This window comes from Myxine glutinosa, chromosome 4, assembly GCF_964187855.1.
Source record: "Myxine glutinosa chromosome 4, kmMyxGlut1.1, whole genome shotgun sequence".
In the NCBI taxonomy this organism is placed as follows: domain Eukaryota; kingdom Metazoa; phylum Chordata; class Myxini; order Myxiniformes; family Myxinidae; genus Myxine; species Myxine glutinosa.
In genome coordinates this window covers 9,064,515-9,077,069 of record NC_136264.1, presented here as the reverse complement: position 1 = coordinate 9,077,069, position 12,555 = coordinate 9,064,515, and the positions used below count along the sequence as shown (strand labels likewise).

The 12,555-nt window shown below is 42.2% G+C and overlaps 1 protein-coding gene and 1 long non-coding RNA gene across 2 annotated transcripts in view; both read left to right on the top strand.

Annotated features, from left to right (window-relative positions):
* The window catches only part of LOC137417748 (lipoprotein lipase-like), a 63,649-nt gene extending 59,550 nt beyond the window's left edge, over positions 1-4,099 (top strand). The window contains exons 12-13 of the mRNA XM_068103649.2: positions 306-449; positions 1,512-4,099. Of these exons, the coding sequence (XP_067959750.2) occupies positions 306-414 (109 nt within the window). The 3' untranslated portion in view covers positions 415-449; positions 1,512-4,099. The remainder of the gene's footprint in view (positions 1-305; positions 450-1,511) is intronic.
* A 2,652-nt stretch (positions 4,100-6,751) lies between these two features.
* On the top strand, positions 6,752-12,100 carry LOC137417746 (uncharacterized). Its single transcript, XR_013623016.1, has 2 exons — positions 6,752-8,113; positions 8,157-12,100. It is a non-coding gene; the product is annotated as an uncharacterized LOC137417746 (long non-coding RNA).
* Positions 12,101-12,555: the final 455 nt, after the last annotated feature.

The following is a 12,555-nucleotide window of genomic DNA, read 5'->3' as shown; positions in this document are numbered from 1 at the left end:
TTTTTTAATTTAGTTATTTAGTTAATTATTATTGCGAGGGTGATGCCCAGTATAATGAGTTTTCCAGAGAAGGAAGAGTCCACAGAACATATTTTCATTTTAATAAGACTCAACTTAAGGCTGACAGAGCATGAGACCCGTCCTTCACGGCTGTTCCTCGGAGGACACCTGGTGCTCCCTTCTTGGACGTAAACTCTCAGCCAGCCCAGTTGGGTAAAAAAAATACTGTACCGGCTGACTTTGACACGTTTTACTGAAACCCTTCAGACTACTGTAACACTTCCCTTTATAATTTGCTCTCTTAGTTCCCAAGATGCACTGCCCGAAAACCTGGCAAGCTCCATCCGACCTTCCCTGTGGCCTTTGCTGTTTGTTCCGCTGTCGACTCTGCTCACCATCTTCACGTCGCACTGATGAGCAGCTGTCAAGTCTAACTTTCATACCTTTAAGTAAGGGAAGATATTTACTTGTTCGGCTCATTCAACTTCATTTGTGCCTATCCATCAACTTGTAAGTCCTTTTTAGATTAAAAATACAAGTTACTGTTTCTATTATAAATAAACCATCCTTGACCATGTTGTGGAACGTGGGCCGAGGCCCGTGTGCGAATGAGATGAAAAAGGACTCGGCTGGAAGTTCCGATCAACACAAAGTTCAGGATAATATTTTAGTGCTCATTATCTTCTAAGTTGTCTGCACACAAGCATGGATACCACGTGGTAGTAGGCGTTCAACATTTTCAGACAATTTTCAATTTCACATGCAAGAATTCTTCAACAAGTCAGTGTGTCTTCCCTGTCGATCATTTCATGGCAATTCCTGGAAAATTGTGGGATATTTATTTGGGATTCCAACCTTTTCCCATTATTATTTTTTTGGGGCGTTCAGCCTCGGAAATTTGGCATTGGACCGTCTCTCGGGGCAAGTGTAGATGTGCTTGTGCTGTGTGCTCTGTGCACCTCCTTTCCCAAAACAAAGGAATCAAAGAGTCGTCATCTTCTATTTTATGGCTTTCAAAGCCACCCCACAACCAAATTGACTGAATAAGAAGTGTGTGCAATGGGCCGACGTTGGGCCGACACAATGTCAAAAGCTAGCTTCATACAAAGTTACATGATTATTTGATGGAAAATGCGTCCGGTATTCCAAAATATAAGGTTTTCTGCAGGCATGTGTTGCAGTGCTCCTCCATAGCACAGCATATTCTACTTTGCTTGGCCTATGGGTACGGGGTGTTTCACGTAGCAGGAATAAACGGCCTCGGCCGAGCGAAAAGTTTTGGCAGTTGGTTTCTTTCAACTGGAGAATGAGTATATCCTCAGCATTTGTTGTTGTTTTGAATGATCCATATATTTTTGATTGCGTCATAATATGTACTCTCCACCCTAACATGATTGGTGTTTGCAATGTACATTAGTTTGGAGCCAAAAATAATTCCTTTGCCTTTTTTCATTATTGTAATTAATATTAGCTAATATTTTGTGCATTTTTTTCCTTTTTCCTTCTTGCAGAAACCGAAATTCCAATGAAGCTGGAACCTCTTCAACCATTTTATTTCCTGGACTCCAGATAGTCCTACACATCAGTATTGGTCTGTCTGACTGTACACAATGACCTATCAGACATTGATCTCCCTACGAATGAGTGCAACTTTTATTTATTGTTTTTTTTTTACAACTAAGAGAAACTAAATTGAATGTTTATAAATGTGCTTCATGAATAAGAAATGTTTGAACAATGTAGAAAATTGACAATGATAGGCCTTTTTATCTCGAGCTGTTTATTGAGTAGTGGGGACTCGTAGTACTGTACTGTATTTGAATACTTTTTTGTATACAAAGTCGAGGCTCATGGAGGAGCTAGAACATATGATGCATCAGGATGTCACAGAACAAAAGGACCAGTATAAAGAGATGGAGGAAATACACCAACAGCGGGGGTAGGAACAAAATGGAGGGAGACATGGAGGGATAATGGACGTGGGGAAGAATGAGGGGCAGTGGAGAACAAGATGGATACAGAAACAAACTTCAGGAAGGAAAAACTTGGAACTTAGAAAGAGGTGTTCTTCTGGGAGTGGGGAGTAGTGTGGATAACAGGGGTAGAAAACTGAGATGGTTGTGAACAGTTGTCTTGAAGACCTGGAGGGAAGACTAAGTTAAGGAAGTAGGTTCCACAGGCAGGAAAAAAGAGGAACGAATGAGTAGAGGTGAGCAGTGATCCTAGAGTTTGGGAGTTTCACCAGAAGGGGGTTTATGGTGGACCGCGTACACCCTGCCGGAACCTGGGGGAGGTGGACGAGGACAAGACCCGGAAAGAGCAGAGGGTGCAAGACCAGGAAGGAGGCAGAAGAAGACGGTGTGCGATGATAAAGTAATAGGCCCATACACTCAGTTTCATCGTGGGAGATTCCAATTATGTAGAAAGCCTTGATTTCCATGGGCGTCAAGCTGAGCTAGATGTGAGACAGGGAAGCCAGGCCAAAGGGGACAGCAGGGCTTCAACAAGCTGCAGATGAAGACCTTATAGGTGGATAAGGTCAGGTGTGAATTTGCTATTTTGCCTCTGGCTAAAGGTTTTTAATGTGAGCATCTGTGTTTGGTGACGCGTCCTATCCATATTGGGCCACAAGTCCATTACAAGTTTCACCAGCAGGTAGCATCTTTCTGAAGGGTGTGATGCAGTGCCCCCTGCAGGTTAGACAATGAATTTGTAATTTGTTGAAAGTGCCGGCAAAATAACTCGTTCACTTTTTGTCCGAACACAGAGTGGGATCTTTGATGTCCACCATGTAATGCGAGCAGACTCGACATCCAGCTTAACGTCCATCTTAATAAAGTAAGTGTGCTAACTCTGCACCATTCTACCAGGAACGCACGTCACATTTGACTTTTTGTTCTACATATTATTAATGGCTGAGGCAAAAAAGTGAAATTGTTACTGTCCAGAAGACGTTCTCCTTCCTTATAATTCCACACCCCTCTCCATTTCCTCTCCAGGTTCTTCCATCCTCATGCCAAATTCCTTTATCTTCCATTTTCTCTCGTTTCTTGAACCATTGATTTCCTTTTCTCACTTTTATTGACCTTTATTGCATCCTTCCATCCACAACCCTGAGGACTTGAAGAGGAGGTTCGTCACCTCCTCGGGTCCTACACATCTCCTGTGTAGGAATCCTCCACTTCCTTTCCAGGAGGTTGTTTTCTCCCTTCTCCCTTCACCAACCTTAACATTTACTCGTTCTCTTGCTCTTTCATCCCTGATTTTCCATTCCTCCTCTTCCAGCCCCTTCTTGCCGTATTTGTATCCAGCTTATTTACCCCCCATGTCTTCCTCCCCCTCTTCACTTCTTCCCCCAAGTATCCCTGGCCTCTCCTCTATCCTGCCGTTGGTGTGTTTCTCCGCTCCCGCTGTTCTCGCCGTTCTATTCTACGTTCTAGCTCTTCCACCAGCATAGACTTTGTGTACAAAAAGAAAATTCTGCATATGTGATATGTAGCTTCGTCTTTGGCCATTGCGGATAGGTTATCCACTCGGCACACAGGTTTTCCCTTTTCATTTTTAATTTAATATAAATTGACTTCAATAATTGGCTCACCTGCAATGGAGAATCACACAACGTTGCCAAATTTCTAAAGAAACAGCTGTTCTTGTGATGAAAGGTTCGGGTTAGGGTTGCTAGGGTTGGCATAGTTGTTAGGGTGGAGGTTGTTAGGGTGAAGGTTGTTAGGATTGGAAGAGTTGTTAGGGATAGGGTTGTTGGGGATAGCGTTGTTAGGGTTAGGGTTGGAAGGGATAGGATTGTTAGGGTTAGAGTTGTTAGTGTTAGGGTTTCTAGGGTTGTTAGGGTTAGGGTTAGGGTTTGTAGGGTTGTGGTTAGGGTTGTTAGGGTTAGGGTTTCTAGGGTTGTGGTTAGGGTTGTTGAGGTTAGGGTTTTTATGGTTAGGGTTTCTAGGGTTGTGGTTAGGGTTTCTAGGGTTGTGGTTAGGGTTGTTAGGGTTAGGGTTTCTAGGGTTGTGGTTAGAGTTGTTAGGGTTAGGGTTTCTAGGGTTGTGGTTAGGGTTGTTAGGGTTAGGGTTGTTAGGGTTTCTAGGGTTGTGGTTAGGGTTTTTAGGGTTGTGGTTAGAGTTGTTAGGGTTAGGGTTTCTAGGGTTGTGGTTAGGGTTGTTAGGGTTAGGGTTTTTAGGTTTAGGGTTTCTAGGGTTGTGGTTAGGGTTGTTGGGGTTAAGGTTGTTAAGGTTAGCATTGTTCAGGTTAAGGTTGTGAGGGTTGGAAGAGATGTTAGGGTTGTTAGGGATAGCGTTGTTGGGGTTAAGGTTGTTAAGGTTGGAAGAGTTGTTAGGGTTAGGGTTGTTAGGGATGGCGTTGTTAGGGTTGGAAGGGCTGGAAGGGTTAGGGTTGTTTGGGTTAGGGTTGTTTGGGTTAGGATTGTTCGGGCCAGGCCGTTAGGTCTCGTACAACACTTTCACATGTTGCTGTGGAACGATCAGTTCAAGGTTTATGACGTCATTCTATGCAACCCAACAACCATTGTGGAGCCACAGTGCCAATATATTAGAATAAAATAAACACATCTCGTACTTTAGTTATGCATGTACAATTCTGTATTAATTTATATGTAGCTTGTGGAACACTGTACGGAATGATGGCTGGAGAAGGTACTGTACCTCAAAACTTGAAGTTGTTCATTTGAATAGTGCCAGAGTGTTTTATCACATTTTATCCAGGGAGATGTTTTGTATTTTTCAGAATGAGGCTATTGGCTATGTAGACCCCCTTTTGTGCCAGGGGTCGAAAAAATAGGATTTGTAGTTTCAGATGGGTGGCGGTGAGGGATATTGATGGAATATTGGGTTACGTTGGATCGTGGTGCAGGGACATTGGTTGTGGTGCATGTGGGTGGTAATTATTTGTTTTTTTCCCCCTGGGATTCTCCAGAGAATGGCTGCCTGTGCAGAATTTATGATCAGAGTAACAGATTTTAACCTGGGGTTGAAGTGGTGGTACAAGGAGCGGGGTTTTGGGTTTTGGGAAACTGTGGAATTTAATTCATGGTTATTGTGAATGTTTTCAGACCGATTCAGGTTCGAGGGGAGTGGAGAACCTGTCGTGAAGGGAAGTGTGACTACAGAAGTTGTGATTGGTAGGGCTAAGCAGTGGCGTAGTGATGGTTTGTAGTGCTCGGAGTGAAAGTCAAAAAAATCGCCCCCTGCAGGTACTGACATAGTCAGAAATTCCTATTGAGGGGGACATATGGAAGAGCTCTAAGCTTCCCCAGCGGGATCATCAGCAGAGCCCTGAAACCTGTTCAAAATGAGAATAGATTTAGTTATGATCTCCTGAGATGATTAGGATTATTAACTACAAAGAATCCGGAAGAATTCCCATGTTTCTAAACACGCGCCACGTTAAGGTGTATAGAGCAGTTTATAGGTCCTTCCATGGCATGGTATTCCTATTACAAAATAAATAACAAAAACAATGATAACATTGTAACAAAGCATTTATTAATACTAAGTAGCAACGGTACCCACCCTATGGGCGGGGCTTCTATTGGGAAACCCAAATGAAAAGGCAAAATATCAGAAATTGAATGCTCTTTTTATTTTAAACGATTCATATAAACATCTGTTGAATCATATCACACGCAAATCATCAAAATCTAAACAGTACATGCGCCATTTTGAAAAAAGATTGAATTCTGCAAAACGGAAGCGGCCGCTACACGTCTTTCTTTCTCAGTCGCAAGTTTATGTGTGAAGAGTGCGCGCCGAATCTGTAACACGGAAGCGGCCACTACACCTGTTTCTCAGTGGCTTTGCACACGCTGCCGTGTTCCTTCGGAACCGCACGTTTATGTAGGAAGAGTTCGTCAGGAGTCGATCCACTCTCTCCTGGTACGTAGAATTTCAACAAAAGCAATATCTCTGTTAATATCGGTAAATATTATTCCATCGTGTTTGGAAAAACTGGAAAATTGGAAAACTTGGAAAAATTGGAAAAACACGATAGCCTATTTTACTCCAGGGGGTCCTAGGAATACCCACCCAAAATATCGCTGCGATTGGTTGAGCCGTTTTTGCGGTACCTTCGAACGGACGGATGGACATTTGGTGAATTATAGTAAGAAGATAATATTAACAACAATAATAATATTCGTATCATTTGGCAACAGTAAAGCGAACGTATAATCCCCGCCCTGGTGCAAGCATACCTGGGCTTGGTGAAAAGTAAACTAATGCTGAAGCAGCAGAGCAGGCAGGTATTTTACAAGGCCGTTAACAACTATATCAAACATACATGCAGCATGGTGTGGTATTTCTATGCAGCATGGTGTGGTATTTCTATGCAGCATGGTGTGGTATTTCTATGGTCTAGACTCTAGAGACTAGAACTGATGAGACAGAGCAGCAGAGGAAGGCAAGGAAGTTAAAGAACTCACTTGACACGTGATCCTGGCCTCGCTGATTGGGACATACACCGTGAGATATCTAGATTTGATCGACGTAATTACATAACAAATGTCCAACAGTTACACCCCTCCATCCCTTGGGCCAATGGCTGAGCTCCATGTTGGAGTGCATATTAAGCCTTATTATACAAGATGAGAGATCTACGTAGCAGGCAGCCCGATAATTACTAACACTGGAACACGGATTTATTTATTGTGTGAGGAGATAGAAATAGGAATTAGGAAAAAAGTTAATTCGGATGTAAAGAGTTTGTAAACGTCAACCTGACACATTGACACATTGACACGTTGCACGGAGTTTAAACTGTAAAACGTGGTTCTGAAAGTTGCTTCTCGTGATCTCACAAGTTCGTTGTATTATAATTTATATACAATACAAACAAATGGACCATGAAAACGTTTTTTTTGAAGGTGTAATTTGGCGCACCATGCCCTTTGCGCCTGGTGCGGTCGCCCCCTCCGCCCCCCTTTGACTTCAGGAAGGCAAACCTTGAGGGTATGATGAGAGTTAGGTGCTCTAGATTGAGAAAGGCCAACAAGTGGACAATCTCCATCAGAGAATGAGGCAACCTTCAAGGAACAATAGCCTTTTGTGCAGAATAGGTATGGTCTAATGAAGCGGAGAGATTCAGGCAGAAGGAGAGGACGGTGGATGAACAGGGGGATGAGCAGTTCTTGAGGATAAGCAGAAGGCGTCCATCAAGTTCAAAATAGCTGGATGAGAGTCTTACGCATCATTATGGAAGAAAACGGGGAGTAAATTTAATTAGTAACTACCTGGATTAGAAACTGGAAGCAACGAGTGACTGTGAGTGGGAGGATGTTCGGTTTGGAGGATGGAAGTATTGGGGAACCCCAGGGATCAGTTGTAGGACCGTTATCTATATAATAAGATTGTGTGTGTGTCCATTTTGCATCTCCTCCCAAACCGCTGATCGCACAAAGTAAAAATTCATCGACCATATTCATCGCCAACAACTCGGGCAGCGCAGGGTAAAAATTATTTGATTACGACAATTTTTTTCATACTTTACATCGATAAGTGCCCAGACGAGGCAAGCGTGGACTATGCTTCACGTGGACAAGTTGCGAGACGCTGCTGATTGGCTGTGCGAAGCCAGGTGTGCTGTGATTGGCTCTAGACAAATGATGTCATCCACCCTTAACCTTTTTTTTTCTCATCGTACGAAAATGAGGGCATTCTCTTTATGTCTGAATGTTGTGGAATCAAACGATGCTTGGCGATTCCAGTGAAAGCTTAGTTTTTAATACGCGCTCAAGTTACCAAGAGTCGGATCATAGGCACAAAAAAAACACTCCCCCAATCCCACCTCTCCCCCCTCATTGCATGAAGGGGTGGGGAGACGACTTGAAATTTCCACCTGTACACGTGGCATAGGGCAGGTGGTGTACCCACTCACCCCCGCCAAAAAGTGAGGAAACGACGATGCCAATTCTGGAAAAAAAATCCTCTAATTTGGGGTTTATATCCATATTTTCGTGGCCTTGCTGGTATGTTATTAAAAACGATCACTATGCCCTTCAGTAATGCTAATTACCGGTGAAAATTACAATACTGTACTTCATATGAAAAGACACCAATTTCTATGTATGTATATGTGTAGGTGGGTATGTATGTAGGTGGGTAATGGGTATGTATGTAGGTATGTATGTATGTATGTAGGTGGGTATGTATGTAGGTGGGTATGTATGTAGGTGGGTATGTATGTATGTAGGTGGGTATGTATGTGGGTGGGTATGTATGTAGGTGGGTATGTATGTATGTAGGTGGGTATGTATGTGGGTGGGTATGTATGTAGGTATGTATGTATGTAGGTATGTAGGTGGGTATGTATGTAGGTGGGTATGTAGGTATGTAGGTGGGTATGTAGGTATGTATGTATGTGGGTATGTATGTGGGTGGGTATGTATGGATGTAAGTATGTATGTATGTAGTTGGGTATGTATGTATGTGGGTATGTATGTAGGTTTGTATGCATGTATGTATTTGTCGATAAAAATCGACCATCGTATCATTGTTACGGACTAATGAAGTAATCCACACCACAGCACCATGTTGTGCTCGGGTATCAATTAGTCGTTTGTGAAATATTGCATTCCGAGGAACAACTGCACTAACACCAAGACGAGCATTTAGCACCACGTGATACGAGCTTTCCATTGAGGAGGGGGACGTGGTTTCCGGTAAGGATGGATGCTTAGAGTGCGTGGGATCGGATCTCCCACAGCACGTTTTTACTCATGGCCAAGTCTATGTTTGAGGTGGATTAAAGTGATGATTCCAGATGTTAGATAAACAAGAACTCTCGTCTACCCAGAGGTGTTAGGATAAAAAGATGTTTTCAGATATAATCGAAGCGGATATTTGTAAAGATCCCACCGGTGTAATTTCCTTCCATGTGGAGTTTCTCTTTTTCGATTTTTACACCGAGTCCTCAGGTTGATACCTCTACAGGTGTCACACATTTGAAAAGAATCTTACTATAATTCACCAAATGTCCGTCTGTCCGTCCGTCCGTCTGTCCGTCCGTTCCCAGGTATCGCAAAAACAGCTGAACCGATCGCAATGATATTTTGGGTGGGTAATCCTGGGCCTCCCTGGAGTAAAATAAGCCATATTGTTTTTCCAATTTCAGCTTTGGTCTCCAGCATTTTCAGGTTTGGACTCCCGCCTAACGTTATTGTCCCGAGTACCGCACAAACGGCTGCACCGATCGCAACGATACACCTCCATGCCCGTGGGATTCCCACAGGTGACCCCAATAGTATTTAAAATGGAAGTGAGAATGAGTATGTCCATACCCATAGCTATTAAACATTCAAATAACATTCCACAATTCACCAAAATACCTTTATTGTGATAATCTTTTGGTGGCGGCCAACCGCATCCCTTTCCAAGAACGATGATAAATTAAATAATTGCTTTCCACAGGGGCAACTTTATATGGAGATGGGTGCTTACATGTTGGGAAAGCTGATAGTTGGGTCACAAGTCCATGGCCAGGGCCAACCATCACTTACTTTGCACCATTGATAAAGAAGATTTGTAAGAATTTTGTAAGAACTCGTATTTCGTTCAGTTTTGGTCACCACATCTGAGGAAGGACATAGCTGCTGTAGAGAGAGTTCATCATTGGGCTACTAGATTGATTCTGGGCCTAGCTAGACTAAGCTATGAGGAGTGTCTGAAGGAGACGGGGCATTTTACATTAAAAAGAAGGATTACTGTTACGAGGGAATCTGATAGGATTTTTTTTAGGATAATGAAGGATGTATACAAAACAAGCATTCTGAGTATTGCGCTGCAACACATGTCCCCTACCGGCAGTCTTGTGTATTGCACTGTGTGAATTATATAATTACCAACTCATGGTCTGAGGTAACTCGGCTAAAAATTATCCCATTTGCACCAAATAAAGTTAATGAATGCTTGCACAGACCCCTACTTCTCAATAAAAGGGGAAAAAGAATGTAAATCGGAGTTAAAATAAGCCCGCAAGGTCGCTCCGTGGAGCAGCCTGCACGTATTGCACTATGTGTGAATTATATAATTACCAACTCACGGTCTGAGGTAATTCGGCTAAAATTATCCAATTTGCACCAAATAAAGTTCATGAATGGTTGCACAGACCCCTACTTCTCACTAAAAGTGGAAACAGAATGTAAATTGGAGTTAAAACAAGGAATATTAACAGCTTTGACTTACCGCACTCCAAATTATAGTCCGGAAAACTGTTGGGGAAATTACCAAAGTTCAAAGTGCCATAACTTTGTCAAAAATGATCGAAACGTTGTGAAGTTCGAATTTGATCTGTAACTTATCATGAGGAAACCATGTACCAAGTTTGAAATCATTAGCATTAAGAGTTTAGAAAAAAAGTCTGGAAAGCTGTTCTTTGTGTGACGGACGGACAGACAGACGGAGGGACGGAGTGCAAACCTATAGTCACCACCGGTGTACACCGGTAGGGGACTAATAAGTGCAGACGAATTTTTCAGCAGGATGGACACCGACAGTTCCAGGAGGCACAATTGTGGAGTAAAGAAGAGGAGAGTGAGGATGGTAGTAAAGCAGGAGATGTTTCACTCGGTAGTAAATGCATTGAATAGTCTTCCTGAAAAGGTAGTGGCAGCAGAACCAGTGTAGAAATATGGGGGAATTGTTGTTATGGAATTGTGCAGGCTTGATGGGCCGAATGGTCTCCCTCCGGCATTGGACTTCCATGCTTATCCTTTCATGGATCTGCACACAAATTTGGCGACCAGATTATTAAGCTTCACAATTTGTGGGACCAGAAAGTTGTTTCCCTTTGCATTTTGCTGTTGGCGATCGCATTGAAAGACCAAACTTGGGCCTTTTTTTTTTTTAATGTACACTCCTAAAGATGGGCAATCACCTGTTGGGAATTGTAATGGCAGCTGTAATTTTGTCAGGTGTATGGTGGTCGAAATTCCTTTTATAAATTAAGATAAACTTTATGATACATGAACGAGTATTTATGTTTAATTTATCAACCGCTGACTACTGTGTGATCTGAGTCGCATTTGTTGCAGAAATGTCAGAACTTGAAGTTAAGTTTTAATTTATCATACACATTGTATATTTGTTATTCATTCGGCAAAGCCTGTATGACGTGCTCACAAATGCTTACGTGGCCACCTCCTTTAAGGGGCCAGAATGTGCCGAAGGAATTTGCTTATTTCCTAGAGGTCAATCTCTTTTTACGCAGCCTTCTGTTATGTAGACACTTTTTTTCTTGCTTAGTTGCCTGACTGCGGTTTACAGAATGTCTATACAAATTGTAAGAAACATTGAAGTGAAAAGCATTCTCCCACTACTAACTAAAAAACAACTTAAACTACCGCTGTGTCTCCGCTCAAAGGCAGATTCTGCTGCCAAGAGGCCTCACAGCTAGGATTACAATTGCTGGTTTGCCGTTACTTTCCCATTGGCGAATTTTTGTAAATTTTTGTAAATAAGCAAATTTGGAATTTGTTCATGGTGCCTGGAGTTGGCTCGCTTACTCTTCACGAAGGACACCGTGGGATCTTTTCACTTCCAGCAGCTCATGTTGGCAGATGGCACGCCCAGTTTTAAGGTCAATCGGAGGGATGGCACACACTTTGATGCCTCGTCCGACATGTGAAACACCGGGATGACAAGTTTGTACCTGGGCCGACGTTTGTACCTTGCCTCTACAGCTTAGACGTGAGTGTGCGTATACTGGTCGGCTATCCTGCCAGCATTGTGCATACTTCCATTGCTATATATATATATATATACAAATAAAACCTGGCTTGTACCATCTTGCAGACAAACCTTCTGGAGATTTTCATTATTGGAGATGCAAAGAAAATAGACATATCTTTTTGATGCTGAATTCAAAACCTACTTATAACATGAGCAAATTGCATTTAGAGTAATTATTCGGCTTTGAATTGTCTGTAGTATATGTGAGTCGATTAAATAGGGGGAATTGTGTTTTCCTGTGTATAAAGACTCAGCACTCCATTAAAAACTGGTGTGAAATGGATTCATTTCTGGGGGGAAAAAACTGGATGTAATGTATTTTTTGTTTGTAATAAACTATGTAAAGTTTGGTGATATATTTCTGTCATGCTCCGTTTTTATATAATTAGATTGGATAAGCAGGTGTTGGTTTAGGCTAAAATCTGTGTCTGAAGGTATTTAGAGGACATCAGTCACAACGTTGGATATTATGGTAAGTTTCCTATGGTTAGAGAAGCACACATATATCCACTATTGTGAGTAGGGAGGGGGGAGGACCTGCCTCATGATCTCTCCCCCACCGACCACACTTTCTGAAATTGCTAAAAAAAATCCCCCAAAAAAACAAGACATAACATCACCTGAGCCTAAACTTCGAAAAACTATCAAGGACAAAACCTCCAGCAGATGCAAATAAACATTCTATATTCCAGTGACAAAGCAGACAGAGCAGAAAGTTTTCCAATCATCATTTCTTTTCCATTTCTACTTTGTCTTTAATTTGCACTTTAATCCTGATGATAACAATGTTGTTCCACAAAAATCCGAATCG